At 41.4% G+C, this 21,285-nt stretch overlaps 2 protein-coding genes across 3 annotated transcripts; one reads left to right on the top strand and one right to left on the bottom strand.

Moving 5' to 3' along the window:
- The first annotated feature begins 619 nt into the window (after positions 1-619).
- Positions 620-5,234, top strand: cfap210 (cilia and flagella associated protein 210). Of its 2 annotated transcripts, XM_014996105.2 has the most exons (9): positions 620-796; positions 2,334-2,530; positions 2,627-2,800; positions 2,883-3,088; positions 3,202-3,358; positions 3,440-3,579; positions 3,968-4,160; positions 4,239-4,403; positions 4,493-5,234. In XM_014996105.2, exons 1-9 carry the CDS (start codon positions 745-747, stop codon positions 4,844-4,846), a joined length of 1,638 nt encoding a protein of 545 aa, XP_014851591.2. In that variant the 5' UTR covers positions 620-744; the 3' UTR covers positions 4,847-5,234. The 2 variants fall into 2 exon arrangements, with proteins under 2 accessions (XP_014851591.2, XP_014851576.2); XM_014996090.2 differs by having other exon boundaries at positions 3,202-3,579.
- Positions 5,235-5,648: 414 nt separating this feature from the next.
- ppig (peptidylprolyl isomerase G (cyclophilin G)) lies at positions 5,649-21,251 on the bottom strand. Its single transcript, XM_088016608.1, has 13 exons — positions 21,123-21,251; positions 11,170-11,243; positions 10,258-10,332; positions 10,057-10,164; positions 9,334-9,378; positions 9,157-9,244; positions 9,007-9,036; positions 8,785-8,924; positions 8,470-8,644; positions 8,189-8,374; positions 8,009-8,099; positions 7,669-7,808; positions 5,649-7,280 (listed from the first exon to the last, which is right to left on the bottom strand). The coding sequence occupies exons 2-13, from the start codon at positions 11,225-11,227 to the stop codon at positions 6,380-6,382; spliced, it is 2,037 nt and encodes a 678-aa protein (XP_087872734.1). The 5' UTR covers positions 11,228-11,243; positions 21,123-21,251; the 3' UTR covers positions 5,649-6,379.
- Positions 21,252-21,285: the final 34 nt, after the last annotated feature.

Below are 21,285 nucleotides of genomic sequence, written 5' to 3'. Positions count from 1 at the left end.
TTTAATTAAAGATTGTTGAATAACATATATTACAGCATTTGTTGCTGAGATCAAATTGCAAGTCAGGGTTTATATGATTATTTGAAATGAGTACAGCCAAGACATCCACTATTTAATGATCCAAGCTTACTACTGGGATTGTTATTAGTGTTATCTATCAATATTAATAAAGTTTAGGTCAAACATTCAAACCAAAACTGGTCATTTGAAACTTAGCTTAACTGATTTGGATTTGATATCAATGGAAATGGCCAGTAAACTGAATTGAGATGACCTCTGCTGGGCTACAGTGCTCCCTGTAAACAAACTGAAAATATTAACCATGTAGTTCAAAGCATATTATGCAATAAATTATCAAAATGTTTACTTAAATATTTATTTCAGAATAGTAGCACGTTAATTATGTGGATGTTTTAATGACTTCAGTGTTTAATTATAAAACGTATGGCGTTTTTAGCCGTCACACTTCTGCGGACTGTGATTGGTTCTTCGGTTGCCTAGATACAGTTCAACAGAAGCCATGTAGAAGGGTCACCCGAATATTAAGTTTCACCGTGAACAGCTTTTGATTGGTTGTTTAGGTTGGGACGATCTTTGCGATTAGCTGTTAGTAAGAACAGCTGAATTTATACCCATTCGGCGATGGTCTTTAGTTTCGGTTATTTGTAACGCGACAGTAATCCTTAACATTTCAGTTTGGGATTTATGATTTAACGAAGTTTAAACCGACTACAACAACTAGATATGGCGTCAATGGCTCCGTGCGATGGGAGTCGCAGACTGTTCAGTAAAAGCGGTGAGAATTAAATAAAATATCCAAGGTTTTGCAAGTTTAATTGGTGTTGAGCTGTTATATGGTGACATGTTATGTCTCAATAGACATTATGTTACCCAAATCTAGTGAGCTAAGTCTTATTTACGTTGCAATTATGTGTCTCAGCAAAGGGAAACCGAAAATCTTCTACTTTTAATGAAATCCTGATTTGTTATTCTGTAAATGTTTGCATTATTAGACTTCTAAAGGTACATTAGAACTGTTTATTTATTTACCAATTTGTTTGCTAAAGTAATACAACTGCATTTATTTTCTACAGTGCCTTTGAACAATACTAACTTTTCAGTTTTTCTGCAGATTACATCACAAATTCCAATACATTTGATTTCGATTTTATATAGCAGACAACAGAATTTCACTTCTACAAGTCAAATTCTGTATTTCTATTCACTACCTTTTAATCGGACACCCTTGCACACTGTGCTGTGATCTCAATGTAAATACAGCTGTTTTGAAGGCTTTTTGGAGTAATTTTGTATATTAAGTTCATCATGAAGACCAAGGGACATACCAGACTGGTCATGGATAACGCTTTAGAGAGGTTTAAAACTGAGTTAGGTTGAAAAACAACAATTCTTCATGTCAATCGACCTATCATTTGCATCATTTTCATCATTTGCTGATGGACAAGGTAAGCATTAAGCAAAGAAAGGACCATGATTACGCTGCAGGAATTGCAGAGATACACAGTTCAGGAGGACAGAACAGCTACTACTAGTTATAGACCTCAGGGTTAGGTTGTAAAGTAATATTCCACACTTAAAGCCTCTCACTTTGTCACCATTCTTCTGAAAATGCGTAGAGTATGACAGACAGACTGGGCAAGGAGTGCCACCAAGTGGCAGCGATGCTTTCTATCAGTGGTCCACTGGTCAAAGTGCATGGAAAAATCTATAGAGTAAATTACAGGTGAGTCCTGTAAGAAACCTTGTTAGAGACGGGAAAAGACCTGAGACTGGTGCAGAGGTCCACCTTCCAGCAGGACAACGACCCTGTAATCATGACCGCACATGATCAACATCAACAGAAAATATGTCCAATAATATGTTCAATAACTGTCCAGCATTCTGTGAGCTTTGAAAGGCATTTGTCTTCTTCAAACGTTACAGTCAATCACATAAAATGCCAAACATCAAGGTTTTTGGTTGCAATGTTACAAAATGTGAAAAGTTTCAAGGGGTTTTTACATAACCCTGTATTTGGCATGATGTGTTGTGTTTTTATATTTGCAGCCCTTTGTCTAGTACATTAGTACATTCTGGGTCAATTTGCCCCTTGGAGGGTTTAGAAAAGCAAACAAAGGGGTTACCATGGCAAAGTGCAAACACTCAGAGTAGAAACCTAAGTCGTCCCACTATCCATGATAGTGATATATCCATGACTTAAAACTGTTTTGCAGTAAAAGACAAAAAATGAAAATTACCAATAAAATGTTAGAAACTGGGTCTGTTTTTCTTTTTTTCTTTTTTTATGTCATTATTTGCACTTTTTCAACCAGGAAAGAAAGACAAAGTATTCCAGCCTCCGGATCTCAGACAAATCACCATCCTAAGGAAAACTGGCTGGCACAGGATTCAAGATGAAATGAATGGGGTCGATAAAGAAAAGGAGCATCTTAGAGAGGCAGCCAAACACAGGGAGGCCCTGCACCTGCAGTCAAAGGAAATTGTTAAGCTGTGGCCTGATACCATTGCTGTAAGACTCAGTGTAAAATCTGACATGGGTGTTGCTGTTTCTTAAAGATCTAAACCTGAAACGTGAACCAAACTGTACATCTGCATTTGTTTTCAGGGTAAAAGGCAGAAAAGGCTGGAGGCCAAGAAGATCCGAGAGGAGATGGAGGAGGAAAAGAGGAAAGAAATGGCTGCAGAGGAAGCCAAATACAGGGAAGAAGAGCGAAAAGAGGCCTTGACCAAAGCCAGAACTCAGCTGTATTATCAAAACGACCGGGTGAAAGGATTAAACGTCAGTACAAGCATCACAGTTCAACACCGTAGATATTACATCTAATTAGATCTGTGACAACTCAATGTTGCTACCTCCACAGCGCGCCCTCCTGCACACAGAGGTGCTGAAAGAGAGGGAGGCTCAGACAGAGCTCAAGCAAAGGATGAAAAGTGCCGCTAAAGACATGGATAAAAAGTTCCTGGAAATAATGACAACCAGAAACGGTGAAGCCCTGAGGAAAGAGCAGGAAAAGGCTGTGCAAAAGAAGCTTGAGAGACAGACAGTAGCAGAAGACCTGAAGAACCAGTAAGACCAAATCCGTCCCTGCAGCCGCACCACTTCACCACCTTAGTTGGACTTCTTAGTAATGTTGAAAAAAATTTTTTTTAATCTAAATCAGAAATATTTATCTTTTTTAGGATAAAAGCCAACGAGTTTGCGCGGGAGCAGCAGAAGCTGGAAATCAAGAAGGACGCTGAGGAAATCCAGCAACTTCAAGAGCGTTATCAGCGGGAGCAAAGAATGGAGTCAGAGCGGCAAGCAGACCAGAAGAGGAACCTCATGAACGCTCACCTGGTCAATCATAAAAGACGAGACTGTTCATCCTTTGCGTCCAGATTTTACAGTCTGTTTATTTGTATGTTTTGTGTCCCTCAGGATCATCTCAGTAACAGGGCACTAAGAAAAGAGCAAGAGGCGCAAAAGCAGAAGGCTGAACAGGAGCAGATGAAACTCTTTATTTCAACCAAGGAACACATGACAAAGCTACGGAAACAAAGAGAGAAAGAGCTATTTAGGTCCTGCAAAACATTAAATACAGTTGGATTTATTTATTACTGAAAAGTTTGCATATTTTTGATATTCAATTTAAACAGTTAAACCCACGTATTCACTGCAGAGAGGGATCCATTTCAAGTCTTTATTTATATCAGTTTAAGTGATTTTGCATCCAATGACAACATATGACCAGCAATGCATAACAGCCATCAGATGGGTTACATAATCATGTGGAAGACTGCTTGTGTAGTTGTGCAGTAGAAAATTACTGATACCAAAATTATTTCTGATGGAAAGTTGAGTGGAAGGAAAAGGTGTGGTGGAAAGATGCACTCGTTGTAGATCATCTGCTAGGATTTCTCATTCGAGTTGCTCATTTGAGTCTTTTGGTTTGTTTTTTTTCTCCAGTGAAGTTCAGCAGCGCAGAGAGAGGATTTTGAACAAGCTGACAGCCACGCAGCAGGAGCAGGCTACAAACGAGGAGCAGAGGATCGCTAAAGCTCTGGCTGAGTGGGACGCAAGACAGGCGCAGCTGCAGCTGGAGGAGGAGCGGAAGAAGTCTGAGATGTTGAAGTCGATAGCTGCACACAGGGAGCTTTTGGTAGTGCAGCATCATTCATAATACTTGACACGATGGTTGTTTTAGAAACAACTTTCTAAACACAAATTGTTTTGTCAGAAAAAGGAAAAGGAGCACCTGGATAAAACTGCAGAGCAGGAAACCCGAGATGCTCTGGAGGCAAAGAGAGAAGCCGACAAAATATACGCCAAGAAGCAACAACTGAAGGCTGAGAAAATGAGAGAAGAACAAAGAAAATTGCACGACTTCAACGTCGCACAGATGGTAACAGCTGAAAAACTCCACCACTACCCGCTTCAGCGTTTATGATTGCTGACGTCTGAACGCGAAACCTGGCTCTCTCCTACATGCAGGCGGAAAGAAGCGCCAGACTTCAGCAGATGAAAGACGAGGAACGAGAGTTCGAAGCAACGAACGCAAAGCTCAGCGCTGAAGAAGAACTCAAGTTTCAGCAGCATTCACAGCACATCATCAAGGCAGCAGCAGAGGCCAAGAGAAATTTGATTCCACTTTACAAAGCCACGAGAGAAGGAGCGGGAGGTGGGCACGGCCCCGTTTTCAGCGGCGTCAGGCCGAGCTACCTCGTCCAGGACAGCACTGGGGCTCAGATGCCCAGATACGTGTCCATCACCACAGAAAGCATCAGAAAGCTTAATGAGGCTGGAGACATTCACGAGGCGAAGAAGAGACTGGGCTTCACCTGGTGAAAATTTTTTTTAAAGATTAAAACTAGGGCTGCAACTATTATTTGAGTGATCAATTATGTTATTCTTTAATCAGATAAAGTGTGTTGATTTGCAATTATCCATCACAGATCAAATGTCGGTACAGCAGGGCTCACTTCTTTCAGGGTGCACATTTGCTTCATTGTATAACTGAATGCTGTTTGGTCTCAAACTGAGATGTTTTCAGACGGAAATCTGGAAAGATTTTAGGTAAAAAGTCTAACTCTGGGATGTTTAGTCTTGAATTTAAGTTTTCCATTTCCTAATATGGATAATATTTGCATTAGTAGGTTTTATCCTTTGTATCAGTATTTGAATGTTGTGTCCATTTCCTTGTTCGATATTTAAAGTTTCCCTGACCTTCTTGGAATATCTGCAGTAATTTCAAAGTGAACTTTTACATTTATAGTTTAAAAATGGAGAAAACCTACAGCGATTATATACACTGCTCAAAAAAATAAAGGGAACACTCAAATAACACATCCTAGATCTGAATGAATGAAATATTCTCATTGAATACTTTGTTCTGTACAAAGTTGAATGTGCTGACAACAAAATCACACAAAAATCATCAATGGAAATCAAATTTATTAACCAATGGAGGCCTGGATTTGGAGCCACACACAAAATTAAAGTGAAATGTTCCCTTTATTTTTTTGAGCAGTATAGTATGTTGACCAGGAAAAGCTAAGAATCTAAAATAACCAGCGGTCAACATTGAGCAGATAAGCAGTTTTATCTCCATGTATCAAAGTCATCACCAAGACACAGTCTCAGCCAGGTGACATCTTCAAGTTTAGGTTTTTATTATTGTCATTTTGATTTGAAGTAATGTTTTGGACTCTTACAGGATATAAAAAACAAAGAAACCAAGCTTTATAATTTAATCAGCACTTCCACATTTTCTTCCAAGAAAGAAATTGTACATTTTTTTCCATTCTAAGTAAAGATGACAGAATTACAGTAAAGATTTGGCAGAGTAACAAAAAAAAAAAACAAACAAAAAAAAAACAAAACAAGTATCTCATCTAAATAAATCAAACAGGGATGAGCATGCAAGATAACCTTCTTTTCCAGGTCTTTTGCTTAGTAAAAATGGAGAGAAGTTGCAGTAAAATATTGTTTTTATTTTTAACTAAACAGACTGACAGCAAGGTTTCTGCAAAACTAAAAAAAGAATCAAATCTGTGTGAGCTGTTGTGGTCATGTGAAATTAAAATATTATTGGGTACTTGCTTCTTATGTTCACAATAAACGTCAGCTCCGGATCATTGTGTTTCTGCCAGCCTTACAGGTTCCTCTAACCAGCTCCATGATTAAAACAACGCTCTTTCAGGTCCAGCTAGAGTTCGCACGAAGCAGCAGTTTGTAGTTACACATGTGAGAAGGTGTTATGTTAGTTTTTTCCTCTTTTTTTTGATGTCTGCTCCAGTTTATATAAGCTGGAGATCTGAACAGAGGACTAATTATGTTTATCTGCAGGTGGAACTAACTTGTTAGTTAAAAGCAAAGTGATCAGTCGCTGTCGGAGCTGGAACTAGAGCTCGACCGACTTTTCTTGCGATCTCTTCTATCTTTGCTTTTTGTACTATCCGGGCTTCTCTTGTCTCTGGATTTCTTTCTCTTTGTAGAGTCGGGACTTTTTCGGCTCTTCCTTTTTTCTGCTCTATCACTGTCAGAGCTGCTACTGCTGCTGCTGCTGCTACGCCGCCTCCTCCGATTGGTAGAGTCCCTGCTTCTGTCATTTCTTTGAGAAGATCGATCTCTGCTGCGGTCTCTCCTACGGCTTCTGCTCCTGGAGCGCCTGCCTCTGTCTCTGGTCTTACTCCTGTCTGGACTTCTGGAGCGCCTGTCCTTCTCCCTGGATGTTCCTCTTCTCTGTTTCTCCCTCTCCTTACTCCTGCTTCTTTTTCTGGCCCTTTCCTTATCTATTTTTTCGTCTTTATCTTTGTCTCTGTTTCTGCTGCTGGATCTTTCCTTGCTTGCTGATTTTGCCTTTGTTTTCTCCTGATTCTTTTCTTTACCCTCTTTATGCTTCGTATCAGATTCCTTGCCTTTACTTCTATCTTTACTTTGATCTGCCTCCGGTTCTTTTTCTTTTTTATGTCCTTCTTTGCTCCGTGAGCGCCCTCTTCTGTCACTACTTTTTTGCTTATTGGCCTTCTCTCTGCTTTTTGACCTTCTACTCTTTTCTCTGCTTCCACTGCGACTGCGGGACTTTTCTTTTTTCTTCGCTTTGTGTTTGCTGTGATGCTCATCCTTCTCTGCAGTACTGCCCTCTTTGCTTTTAGACCTGTGAGACCGAGTTTTCTTTTCCTTTTTGCCCTCGGCTGTGTGTTCATCTTTTGTGTTGGACATCCTTCTCTCTCGTTTTGGAGCCTTAGCTTCTTCATCCTTAGCATCAATAAAGTCACTTCTGTAATAAATAAATGGAAAACAGTAAGATAATGGACAATTTGATATGTAACCCAAAATTACATCTCAAGTTTTTAGAAAGATTTCTGAATAATATTGTCTATTCCTGAATGGTCTGAAAATATTGAATAACCTAGATGATCTTAGCTCATCAATATTGTTAATTTTACGTATGAAGGGACAAAATTTGTTGATTGTACACGTCAAATAAACAAATCGTATCTGTAGTTTGTTTCAATTCATAAAATACATACCTTTTAATGATGAAGTATTTTATTAAAATTCAGTATGTTAAAAGCTATAGTTGTCCCTGCAACATCGCACCACCCACACCCTGCACACGCCCTCTTTCTGAAACTCCACCTGTTCATAAAGTAAACCATTCTTACTTGTCCCCCTTAATCCATCGCTCTCTGGTGACTGCCCTCATCCTCTGACGCTGCATCTCCTGGCGCCAGTGTGGAGGAGTTTCGCTACGCCGGTATCGATCTCTAGATCTTGAACGAGAACGTGATGGAGTTCGGTACCTCTGTTGGAAGAAATAAAATTAAGATTTTTTTTTTGTCTTAAACCTGGAACTGCTTATGAGCCAAGTAAATCCAATTTAAATGTTAAAAGAAATAATACAAAAGATACACGGAAATTTGAATAATGATGCATTATATTTAAAATTAAAGTAATGATTTTATAGAAAGCAGAAATGTTTTAGCTGAGCTCTTCGGATCTTACCCTCGGTCCCCTCCCTTTTATCTTCCTTCCTGATCGAGTGGTAACCTGAAATCGCCTCTGATATGGTGACTGAGAATTATATAAGCCAGCGCTGCAAATGAAGAAAAACAAGATGGTCAAGCAAACACAGTACCATTACTTCAGGTTTTCCTTTCTTGCGACAGCTTATGAAACACTAACTTCTGTCTGGATCTGTCCTCTTTTTTCCTCGGGTCCTTTTCGTCCTCCTTGTTTGGATTCTCGGCTGGTGGAGGACTTCTCCTCATGAGGAACCGGTTCTCTGGGATGGGAGGGATTTCTTCAGGCCGTACAGTGGAGGTCACCTCGTCTTCTTGTTCTTTCTCTTCAGCAGTTTCCTCAACAGACCTAGAAAAAGAAAAATTCTGTTTTAGAAGTAGCTTTTTTTTTTTTTTTTTTTAAATAAACATTAAAGTCAGAAGTCATGCAAAAATATGATGTACTTTTTCTTTTCCTTCTTCTTTTGCTTCTTTTTTAGCTTTTTCTCTTTCTTTCGCTTCTTGGATTCTTTTTCAGATTCTTCTGAACCTGAGGAAGAATCCGAGGAGCTTTCAGAATCAGATGAGCCACCGCTGGAGCTGGACGAGGCTTTCTCTCTTTTTTTATCTGCTTTCTTTCCTTTAAAAGACAAAAAACATAAGAAAAAAAAGAACAATAAAATATGTTGTTTAGGGCGTTTATACTGGTATAAACGCCCTAAAATCAGTTTTAGGGCGTTTATAACAGTTTTTTATGAAAACCCAGAGATCCAAACAAACCTTTTGATTTCGGGATGAGCTCTCCGCAGTTCAGAATTTTCACTTCCGCGTACGGCCGGCTGTTAGGATCCGTTTTCTGGTTCTCCATTGTTTGAACAACTTCTTGGCCAGAAATGACATGACCAAAAACCACATGGACACTAAAAACAGACGAGGTAAATCAAATTTTATGTTGACAGCACAATCAGTTTGTGTTTAGAAATAAAATCAGGTGCTTCTTACCCATCCAAATGAGGCGTGGGTTTTGTTGTTCTGAAGAGTCAGAGACGGTCAGTGAAGAGAATCGCCAATGAATGTGTAAACTTGTTCGATAAGTACTACCAAAAAATAAAACTGACATTATTTATAAAAAAACAATAAAAAGCCACTTACATGAAAAACTGTGACCCATTTGTATCTTTGCCCCGATTGGCCATAGACAGCAGATAATCTTTGTTGTGTTTAACAGCAAAGCTTTCGTCTAGAGGGGAAAGGAGAGGATTGTTCGGCCATCTTGAAGCCAACAGTGTGTTTGATGACATCACACAGCTCTGATGGTGGCTTCTTTACCTTCAAAAAAGCCTCCATAGATGGATTCACCTCCTCTTCCATTTCCTGTGGTGAAGAAGAATAAAGTACAATCAGATGCTAGTTGCTTACAATTAGAAGATATGTTTCTCATATGTTCTGAAATAAAGGTATATTTTACCACTTATTTTACCCTGGCCACTTCTTCTCTGAGACCATTTATGTATACTGATGTTGAGTGAAATAAGCTAAATTTTTTACTAAAAAAAAAAAAAACCCTTCTTAGTGCTAAATTATTGACAATAAGAAAGAATGGGATTAATTGCGTTAATGTGCTAAAATCCATGTAATTAATTAATCGACGAAAACGTGTTAAAGTCCCATTCCTAGATGTTATTATTATTCTGTAGAGAACAGAGAAAAAGAAATATTTGCAGAACCAAATTATATTTTTCCATACTTTTCCAGACCAGGAGTATGCGTAAATAAATTTAGATACTATTCCAGTCCTTGTAAGCGCCTGTATTTACAAAGTTGTTTCCACAAATTAACTCGGGGTAATAATAAATTGGTTTTATTTATTCTATTTTAGATGTAAAAATTAACACTTTTACATGAGTGACATTTGTTTACAAAATTAAGAGCAAGTGGAAGACGTGCAGTGACAGGAAGAAAACGGTCAGTATTGGGTCTATGTTGACATTATACATGAAGCTCAAACCAGTCTACACCAAGTATTTCACTCACAGCCTTTTTATATCTCACCTTCGCTGAAGTCTCCTCCTTGAATCATGAAGTCTTTCACAATGCGATGGAAAAGGCATCCTTTGTAGTGCAGGGGCTTCTGAGTTCCTTTGCCTATGCCTTTCTCGCCTAAATGAAATAACAGTCCATTGTCATAACTGATTTGTAACATGAAGATGATCAATTCGTAGAAAAAAAAAAGAATGTGGAGAAGTCCTTCACCTGTGCAGAGGCATCGGAAGTTTTCACAGGTTTTGGGGCAGATGTCTGAAAATAACTCCACCACTATTCTGCCAACTGTGATGAAGAATCAATAAGTTAGAAGTGAGTCAGGATTGAATACTTAGCTTTCGCTGTTTTTGGGAGACATATTTAATAAATATAGTTTAGACCAATTGTAAAGTTTTAATAATTTGAAGTTTTAAATACTGAAAAAAAAAAAAAGATTTTTCTCCCAGTCAATCCACCAACAACAACCATGTTTTGGACTCATTAAACATAAAGTCTAATGAACAGTAAGTGTTACAGGGAGCAGAAGTAAAAGTAAAGGACTTCTGATAATTCAACAGTCCAGAGCAGCAGAGAGTGTGTAAAATAGGTGAAGAAGTCTGTGCAACCAGGTTGGAGTGGGTGATGAAAAGTGGTTGGAGTGATGAAAGGGTATCGGCAAGAATGAAAGGAGAGTTGTACAAGATGGCAGCGAGACCAGTGATGATGTGTGGTTTAGAATCAGAGCCAATGGGGTAAAAGACAGGAGGCTGAACTGGAGGTTGCAGAGTTGAAGATCTTGAGGTTGTATTTGGTAATGACAAGGATGGGCAGAATCGGGAATGAGTACATCAGAGAGACAGCAACCTTCAGATGTTTTGGAGATAAAGATGGGCAAAAGGATGCCGAGTTTGGAAACACAAGGCAGGTGGGTGAGAGGAAGACCAAAGAGGATATTAAGAAAACAGGAGGTTAGATGTAGTGCGGGTGGAGGATGCAGAGGATATGAATAAATGGAGAAGGGAAAAGCCGAAAAAGAAGAAAAAGCTTGAAGATGTATTTTTCTATGTAAAAGGACAATCTCGCAATCCCATCACCTACTGTTGATTTAAAAAAAAAAAAAAATACCTTCTACATTCCTCTCACCTAGAACATTACTGATCCCGACGTCAAAGAAGCAGCGAGGGCGAACCTTGATCCCCATAGTTTCTCCCAAACACCTGCAGTTGAACCAAACAAATGAAATTACAGGATGAGCTTAAATTTACCTCTGAGCTCTTTATATTAAACGCAGAGAATGCACGCCAATTACTTAAAACTTAGCAAATAAAAAAAAACTATTGAGTGCTGAAAGCCTACGCTGTAGCAACATATGGATTAAGATATAATTGAACAATTTGAAGCTGAATTGTTTCTACGTCTCTTTACGACTAGCTGGTTAGCTTTAGCTACATAGTGTAACCCACGTTAAATAGGAATAAATAGTTGCTCATGTTAAAATCAGAATAAATAGGAATAAATAGCTGCTCAGTTAAAATCTGAATAAATAGGAATAAATACTTGCCCATGTTAAAATCTGACATAAATAAGAATAAATAGCGGATTAAAAGTCTGAATAGAGAATAACGTCGCTGCCCCTTTAAGGAACCAGCGTCACAGACGCGACGCCTGGGTGACGCTGCGGTGCACAGACCAGAGGGAGGGAGCAGAGGAAGAATCGGAGGAAAAGAGCAGTTGATTGATTAACGGAAAAGAGTTAATATTATAGTTAAGAAGACATAATTTGCCTGGTCGGAAACTGACGGGGATTTTATGAAAACTAAGCTACATCGGTTTTGGTTAGTTTTGTGTTTATTTTCTTACATATTCACTGTATTGTACTTTCCTTTTGGCAGAAAGCTAACGCTTAAGACGTAGCCGTTTGCAAGAAATGCTCCGTTATAAACTGTCATCAGGTTAATGTATAAACGGTTATCCAGTTAATATGTTGAGTCTATGAAGAAGAATTTAATTGTATAATCTGAGGATTTAAAAAGATGTTTGTTGTTTTTGTGGCCTGTTACACAGGTCAGGTTTTTTTGTTCGGTTGGAAGCTCGGTCGGAGCGAAGATTGGTCTGCTGTGTGCGACGTCCACATTCACAGACGGGATTCAAGATGGCGAGCCAGACCTAGACCTTCAATTCATCTTCTCCATCATATCAGGGAGGGACTCTCCTGCGTATGATAATTCGCTGCCGGAGCGGTAGGAACTTCAGGAACTAGTTCAAACTGAACTGAACAGGATTAAGAACTGATTTAAGAACTGGTGGAATTATTATTATTTTTCTGGACTGAATCAAAACTGAAGCTTTTCATTGAACTGAGAACCTGAATTCACATTTGGACTTGAACTTGAGTTTAAAGTGTCATACTTAGATTTTCATATGTTATGTCTCTGAATGTGAATTGAATAATTGTGGTCCACTTTGATTTGTTTGAGGGTATTTCCTTACCTGTGGAAAAAAACGAGTTAACTCAGAGAAAAAATAGGAATCCTAAAATAGGTGTAACCTAAGAAAAGGAGACTGGTCTAACTAACTTAAATTAGTTTAACTAAAATAACCTAGGAAAAAGAGACTGGTCTAACTAAATTAGATTAGTTTTACTGAAATAAGCTAGGTGAACTAATGAATAAAAAGGAGTGATACATTTTTCTTTTTCTTTTTTTTTTAGGGGGGTTTTGTGTATTGTGTTTCATGTGTGTTTTGCATTCAGTAAATTGCCGGCTTTTTTTGCATTTAAAGCAGCGTCTCTGGTGTTGTTATTCTTGCTTCCCCACTCCTTAGAGCCTAGAACTGGTCCAGTAGCGCAGTTAGCCGTGTGATACCGGTGCTACAACTTGGCGAGCCAGCCAGGAGTGGCTTAAAGCATTTAAACTAGAAACCAGAGACCGTAAAATATTGTTCTTAGTGTAAAAAGAATAAAAAATGGATGTCGTTCAAACCAGTAGTGTAAAAATCCCTAACTCAGTCATAGTTAGCGGTATAACTGACACAGAAACTGATGACGAACTAAGCGACTTCCTGAAACAACATGGTTCCATTCAAAGGGTAATTCCAGTAGACCTCACAGAACCAGAGTCAGCCAAGCAGATTATTGTAGAGTATACGCATAGTGTAGCTATGCAATCTCTCTTACCTTCATTGCCATACAGGCTTAACAGTAAGACTAGGACTGATGTCACCTACTACATCAGAGCCTTAGCCAATGTTTACACACCTGTAGTTAGCAAAACAGCTACACAGACTTACCTTTCCGAGTTAAAGGGCATTGCAAAACAGACTGGTAAAGACTTTGCAGCTGTCCTCAGAGAAGAGCTCTCCCTCATTAGTGAGACTGTTGATCTAGATCACTCAGAGTCCCAAGATGAAGATGCAGAGCAGAACCTACCTGATACCCCAGAGCAACATGCCCCCGAATATGCTGCACATGTAGGCCTCCTGCCCAGTATGGCCCCGCAGCAGCACGTTCAACATCATTGGTCCCCACCATCGACACCATCTAAAGGAAAGGCACAACCCGCTCTGAAACTCTCTGACGTTAATCCATCTGATATACAAAAAGTAATTGTTGAGCACATTGTGAGAAATGAAGACTCTGCTCTGCAGGTGCACACTTCCTTAAGACTCAGACCCTTCTCTGGGCGTGTCCCACGTCCCAACAGTGAAGTAGATTATGAGACATGGCGCTCCAGTGTGGAACTTCTCCTTAAAGATATGACGCAGTCTGATCTGTACAAGTCGCGAAAGCTTCTTGAAAGTCTCTTATCACCTGCTATTGACATCGTGAAGCACCTGACACCTGATTCTCCCCTTAGTGCGTATTTAGAGATCTTGGACTCTGCTTTTGGCACAGTCGAGGATGGAGATGACCTCTTTGCCAAGTATCTCAACACAATGCAGGATAATGGTGAGAAACCCTCAGCTTACCTACAACGGCTACAGGTCATGCTGAGCACCACCCTCAGAAGGGGAGGTGTAACTGCAAGCGACCTTGATCGGCATCTTCTCAGGCAGTTTGTCAGAGGCTGTTGGGATAACATATTGATAGCTGAACTCCAGCTAGAACAAAAGAAGCAGAATCCACCTACCTTTGCTGAACTTCTCCTGCTACTCCGTACAGCAGAAGACAAACGTTCTTCCAAAGCTTCACGCATGAAACAGCACTTCAACGTTTCAAAACCAAGAGTGTCTTCTCATTATCAAGGCATTTATGTGCAGAGTGAAGAGGACTGCGGCTCATCTCAGCCAGCTCCTGATCACAGGTCTGAAATCCAAGACTTAAAGAAACAAATAGCTGACCTACAGTCCCAGCTCACACGCATCACGCAGAAAGACAATAGAAAAGCTAAATCTGCTGCCAGACCACTAGCTCCCCAGACAGCTGGCACACATTCCCCAGCTATCACTCACACATCTCAAAGGTTGCAGCCCCACAGCCGAGATGCAAGCATCAGCACAAGCAATAGACCAAGGCCCTGGTATTGCTTTAGATGTGGAGAGGATGGGCATATTAAGCCTCAGTGTGAAAGCGAGCCAAACCCATCTCTGGTGGCTGAGAAGAGGAAGCAGCTAAAAGAAAAGCAGTTAGCATGGGACAGACAACATGGCACTTCAAAGCCTGATCCTTTAAACTAGACCCAGTTCCGGTTGTGGGACAAACGGGGACTGGAACACAGGCAAAATGTCCCAAAAAGAAGTTGCACAGAGCCCATGTGTACTCTCACACACAAAGACAGTCAGTAACTTTGCCAAAAGGTCTGATTGGAGCCAAGTGCACCGCACAAGTGACCATAGCTGACAAAGACTGTAGCTGCTTGTTGGATTCAGGCTCCCAAGTATCAACAATTCCCAACTCCTTCTATCTAGAGAACCTGTCTCACTTGCCTCTCAATTCTTTGAACGACCTGCTAGAAGTGGAAGGAGCCAACGGTCAAAGCGTCCCTTACCTTGGCTATGTTGAGGCCACCGTCAGATTCCCAAAGCGCTTGCTTGGAGTCGACATCGAGGTACCTACGCTGGCCTTGGTTGTACCTGACATGCGCTCCACATTGTCATCAGTGCTTATCGGCACGAACACTTTGGATATTCTCTATGAGAAGTATGCAGAGATTGCACCTCAGAACTTTGAGTCTCTTCCTTATGGCTATAAAGTTGTCTTAAAGACCCTTGAAATCCGGAAAAAACAGTCTGCTGATTCCAGCCTGGGGAAGGTGAGACTTCATGGTAGAGACCTCGAGACCATTTCAGCTGGACAGACCAAAGTCCTTCAGGGATCAGTGAGCTGCAGAACATCTGACGTTGGAAAGTGGGTGATGGTAGAGTCACCAAAGTCATCGTCCCTGCCTGGCGGCATCCTGGTGGCAGATAGTCTGGTGAGTCTACCACCAAAGCTATCACGCTGCATCCCAGTCACGCTCAAAAACGAGTCACAGCATGACATCACCCTGTCCCCAAGGGCTGTGATAGCAGAGATACATGTTGTTGAGAGTGTTCAACCTGTCAAGACCCCTGGCTCAGACTCTCCTACAAAACCTGACCAAAAACCAAATCTCGACTTTGACCTTACTGATTCTCCTGTACCCAACGAGTGGAAAGAGAGGATAACAGAGAAATTGAGCTCCATGCCAGAGGTGTTTGCAAGGCATGAGCTTGACTTTGGCCGCACTGACAGAATCAAACACCATATAACTCTCAGTGACGAGACACCATTCAAACATAGGCCAAGACCTATACATCCGCAGGACATAGAGGCTGTGCGTACCCATCTCCAGCAACTCCTCGATGCAGAAGTCATCCGTGAATCAGAATCGCCTTTCTCCTCGCCAATCGTGGTTGTCAGGAAAAAAGATGGCGATGTCAGACTCTGCATAGATTACAGAAAATTGAATGCACAAACCGTAAAGGATTCATATGCCTTACCTAATCTGGAAGAATCCTTCTCAGCGTTGACCGGGTCCAGGTGGTTCTCGGTTCTCGATCTCAAATCAGGCTTCTATCAAATAGAGATGGAGGAAGCAGACAAACACAAAACCGCATTCGTCTGCCCTCTAGGATTCTTCGAATTCAACAGGATGCCTCAGGGGATAACCAACGCCCCTAGCACGTTCCAGAGGCTTATGGAGCGTTGTATGGGAGGGTTGAACTTGAAGCAAGCCCTAGTTTTTCTGGACGACCTCATCATCTTCTCCTCTACATTGGAGGAGCACGAGGAAAGGTTGATGTGCGTGCTCAACCGATTGAAAGAGTTCGGTTTGAAACTGTCACCAAAGAAATGCAAGTTCTACCGAACTTCTGTAAGGTACCTCGGCCACATTGTGTCTGAAAAGGGCATTGAGACCGACCCTGACAAAGTAGCGGCATTAAAAACCTGGCCAAAACCAAACAACTTGAAGGAGCTAAGAACCTTCCTGGGTTTCTGTGGTTACTACCGACGGTTCATTAAAGACTACTCAAAGATTGTGAAGCCACTCAACGAGCTCACTGCTGGCTATCCACCGCTAAGGAAGCACGCAAAAACCACAGTGAACCCTGAGAAGTATTTCAATCCAAAGGACGGCTTTGGTGACAGATGGACGCTCGCTTGCCAAACAGCGTTCGACACCATAATTGAAAAACTGACAACCGCACCCATCCTCGGATTTGCTGACCCCAAGCTCTCTTACATTTTACATACAGATGCAAGCACTTCGGGCCTCGGTGCCGCTCTCTACCAGGAGCAACAGGGACAGAAGCGCGTCATTGCTTATGCGAGCCGAGGTCTGTCAAAGTGTGAGTCCAGGTATCCTGCTCACAAATTAGAATTTCTTGCCCTTAAGTGGGCAGTAACAGAGAAATTCCAGGATTACCTGTACGGAGCCACATTCCTTGCTGTCACAGATAGCAATCCATTAACGTACATTCTTACCTCAGCTAAGCTCGACGCCACGAGCTACAGATGGTTGGCCGCTCTGTCGACGTTCGATTTCCAGCTACAGTATAGAGCTGGTAAGCAGAATCAGGACGCAGACGGGCTGTCCAGACGTCCTCATGGCAAAGCACCTGATGACACATCGTCACAAAAAGAGTTGGAGAGGATACAACAATTCACAAAAAGACATTTGTCAGAGGCTGATTATGCACATTTGAATGAAGGCACCATCAAAGCCATCTGTGAGAAGCACTTGGTCCATGAAGTAATCAACAATCACCCTGGGGAAACATCACCCAGCACCACTTTGGTTGTGTCACTTGCCCACCATCCAAAGGCTCTCCCTCAAAGCTTTGAAGAGGAGGATCAGCTTGGTGGCTTACCTGTCATCCCCCCGTTATCACCAGCTGAACTAAGAGACAAACAAAATGCTGATCCCTGCATTGGTGAAGTCCTCAGGCAAGTGGAGTCCGGAGAGAAACCCCCTCCATCCTTGAGGAAAGAACTTCCTGAGCTTGGTCTCTTATTGAGGGAGTGGAACAAACTGGAGGTTTCAAATGGTGTTTTGTATCGCAGGCGACAAGAGGGTGCTCAGACTCACTACCAGCTTGTACTCCCAGAAGCCCTGAGATTCGTAGTCCTCGAGAGCCTCCACGACAACATGGGCCATATGGGCACAGAGCGCACGCTAGATCTTATCAGGAAGCGGTTCTATTGGCCCAAAATGTCAACTGAGGTGGAAAATAAAGTCAGAACCTGCAACCGTTGCATACGACGTAAGACCATGCCCGAGAAAGCTGCACCACTCATCAACATCGTGGCCACGAGACCACTCGAACTCGTGTGCATGGATTTTCTCAGTGTGGAGCCGGACTCAAGTAACACAAAAGACATTCTGGTCATCACCGACCATTTTACGAAATATGCAGTGGCAGTCCCCACCCCGAATCAGAAAGCCAGGACAGTGGCCAAGACTTTGTGGGACCACTTTTTCGTCCATTATGGCATTCCTGAAAGACTCCACAGTGACCAAGGTCCCGACTTTGATTCCCGAACAATAAAAGAACTGTGTGAGCTCATCGGCACCAAAAAGATAAGAACCACGCCCTACCATCCGAGAGGGAATCCTGTAGAACGCTTCAACAGGACCCTGCTCAACATGTTGGGAACCCTTGAAAACCAGAAGAAGAGTCACTGGCGAGAATATGTCAAGCCGTTAGTACATGCTTATAATTGTACTAAAAACGAGACAACCGGCTTTACCCCTTACGAGTTAATGTTTGGGCGTCAGCCGAGATTGCCAGTTGACCTAGCCTTTGGCCTACCAGTCAATCATCAGCCAGGCTCTCACTCGCAATATGTCCGCAACCTGAAATCTCAACTTGAAGACAGTTACAGAGTAGCAACTGAGAATGCTAAAAAGACAGCCGATCGCAACAAAGCAAGGTTCGACAAGCATGTCGTTGACTCCACCTTGATAGCAGGCGACAGAGTCCTGGTCCGAAATGTCCGTCTCAGAGGCAAGCACAAGTTAGCTGACAGATGGGAGTCCGACGTGTATGTTGTCCTGAGACAGTCCGGAGACGTCCCAGTGTATGTTGTGAAACCTGAGACAAGAGATGGTCCACAAAGAACTCTTCATCGTGACCTCCTGCTGCCATGCGGTTTCCTTACTGTGACCCCGGTCGAAAGCGAAATTAACCCGCCAAAGGCAGTAAGGCGACCAAGAACTCGACAATATTCTAAAGATAACACATCAGATGGAGCTGATGAGGATGAATCCCAATCTGATTCTGTGGAATATCACTATCAAAGAAACCTAAAAGTGGACACAATAGGTTTCAACCTGACCTCCGGACCTATGGAATACTTACCTGGAAGGATCGAACCAGAACCTGACTTGGCTACTGTTGAGCAAAATCTTTCAGACGTAGCTGAAGCTTCCCCTGATAATTCTCCAGTAGAAACTGAAGAGAGAGACTCACCTGATCCTGAAGAGAAAGACTCACCTGATCCTGAAGAGAGAGACTCACCTGATCCTGAAGAGAGAGACTCACCTGATCCTGAAGAGAGAGACTCAATTGCTGAAGAGGAAATTGGGAACCTACCTGAGAAAGATCCGGATAATATCCATCCTTCTACTCAACCTGCTCAGGAGAGCAAAGAAAACACAAGTGATCTGGGTCAAACAGACAACCAAAATGAAAGTGACTGTTCGGGGAGACCTATCAGAGACAGAAAAGCGACTAAAAGACTGACTTATCCTGAACTAGGAAACCCGTTGATCACAATAGTTCAGTCTTTATTTCAAACCTTGAGTGATGTATTTACAGACTCTCTTGAAGAACCTAGCTCTCTAAGAATCCCTGGAGTTATGACAGTATGAAATTCAAAATGCACAGGGACGTGCATTAGGTAAAGAGGGGAGGATGTAACCCACGTTAAATAGGAATAAATAGTTGCTCATGTTAAAATCAGAATAAATAGGAATAAATAGCTGCTCAGTTAAAATCTGAATAAATAGGAATAAATACTTGCCCATGTTAAAATCTGACATAAATAAGAATAAATAGCGGATTAAAAGTCTGAATAGAGAATAACGTCGCTGCCCCTTTAAGGAACCAGCGTCACAGACGCGACGCCTGGGTGACGCTGCGGTGCACAGACCAGAGGGAGGGAGCAGAGGAAGAATCGGAGGAAAAGAGCAGTTGATTGATTAACGGAAAAGAGTTAATATTATAGTTAAGAAGACATAATTTGCCTGGTCGGAAACTGACGGGGATTTTATGAAAACTAAGCTACATCGGTTTTGGTTAGTTTTGTGTTTATTTTCTTACATATTCACTGTATTGTACTTTCCTTTTGGCAGAAAGCTAACGCTTAAGACGTAGCCGTTTGCAAGAAATGCTCCGTTATAAACTGTCATCAGGTTAATGTATAAACGGTTATCCAGTTAATATGTTGAGTCTATGAAGAAGAATTTAATTGTATAATCTGAGGATTTAAAAAGATGTTTGTTGTTTTTGTGGCCTGTTACACAGGTCAGGTTTTTTTGTTCGGTTGGAAGCTCGGTCGGAGCGAAGATTGGTCTGCTGTGTGCGACGTCCACATTCACAGACGGGATTCAAGATGGCGAGCCAGACCTAGACCTTCAATTCATCTTCTCCATCATATCAGGGAGGGACTCTCCTGCGTATGATAATTCGCTGCCGGAGCGGTAGGAACTTCAGGAACTAGTTCAAACTGAACTGAACAGGATTAAGAACTGATTTAAGAACTGGTGGAATTATTATTATTTTTCTGGACTGAATCAAAACTGAAGCTTTTCATTGAACTGAGAACCTGAATTCACATTTGGACTTGAACTTGAGTTTAAAGTGTCATACTTAGATTTTCATATGTTATGTCTCTGAATGTGAATTGAATAATTGTGGTCCACTTTGATTTGTTTGAGGGTATTTCCTTACCTGTGGAAAAAAACGAGTTAACTCAGAGAAAAAATAGGAATCCTAAAATAGGTGTAACCTAAGAAAAGGAGACTGGTCTAACTAACTTAAATTAGTTTAACTAAAATAACCTAGGAAAAAGAGACTGGTCTAACTAAATTAGATTAGTTTTACTGAAATAAGCTAGGTGAACTAATGAATAAAAAGGAGTGATACATTTTTCTTTTTCTTTTTTTTTAGGGGGGTTTTGTGTATTGTGTTTCATGTGTGTTTTGCATTCAGTAAATTGCCGGCTTTTTTTGCATTTAAAGCAGCGTCTCTGGTGTTGTTATTCTTGCTTCCCCACTCCTTAGAGCCTAGAACTGGTCCAGTAGCGCAGTTAGCCGTGTGATACCGGTGCTACAATAGCGCTTTGGATCTTTAGAAATGTTGGAGCAGTTTCGTGGATACTTGAATAGAGAGACTGAATATTCCATTAATTTCCGTTTATCTACTGGTTAGGTCTGCGGAGTGCATGCATAGTCACACTGACACACGATCTCCCACGTAGGCCCCGCCGTTAGCATTAGCCAAAAAAACTCGCCTAATGTCTGCAGCAGCCATACACGCACACAGAAGAGGTTTGACAACTTCATGGGAGCTTTTCGGTTTCACTACTTTAGAAAAACAGACAAGTATACGTAGATAATGTAACAATACTTAACCTGGAAAAACAAAAATTTCAGTCCATACAGCGAGAAGTTCTTACAAGCGACGAAAAGCGTATTTTCATTCAGAATTGAGCTCACTGTTTTCTAAAGATGGCGCGGAAGGAACGTCAACTGGTGTCTGCCTAGAGTGGCGAGCCAGTGAACGCTTGGGGGAATA

This window comes from Poecilia mexicana, unplaced genomic scaffold, assembly GCF_051168715.1.
Source record: "Poecilia mexicana isolate PSO_F unplaced genomic scaffold, ASM5116871v1 scaffold_2, whole genome shotgun sequence".
NCBI lineage: Eukaryota > Metazoa > Chordata > Actinopteri > Cyprinodontiformes > Poeciliidae > Poecilia > Poecilia mexicana.
This window is presented reverse-complemented; position numbering and strand designations above follow the sequence as displayed.

Bases quoted from the DNA above. Each gene is read 5' to 3' on its own strand.
- cfap210 (XM_014996090.2), top strand. From the start codon at position 745: ATGGCGTCAATGGCTCCGTGCGATGGGAGTCGCAGACTGTTCAGTAAA. The intron at 3,089-3,201 runs GTAAGACCAAAT...TATCTTTTTTAG, and splicing joins GCAGAAGACCTGAAGAACCA to GATAAAAGCCAACGAGTTTG. The intron at 3,580-3,967 runs GTCCTGCAAAAC...TTTTTTCTCCAG, and splicing joins AGAGAGAAAGAGCTATTTAG to TGAAGTTCAGCAGCGCAGAG.
- ppig (XM_088016608.1), bottom strand. From the start codon at position 11,227: ATGGGGATCAAGGTTCGCCCTCGCTGCTTCTTTGACGTCGGGATCAGT. The intron at 10,165-10,257 runs GTGAAGGACTTC...TATTTCATTTAG, and splicing joins CTTCCGATGCCTCTGCACAG to GCGAGAAAGGCATAGGCAAA. The intron at 8,375-8,469 runs GTACATCATATT...TTCTTTTTCTAG, and splicing joins AAGAAGAAGGAAAAGAAAAA to GTCTGTTGAGGAAACTGCTG.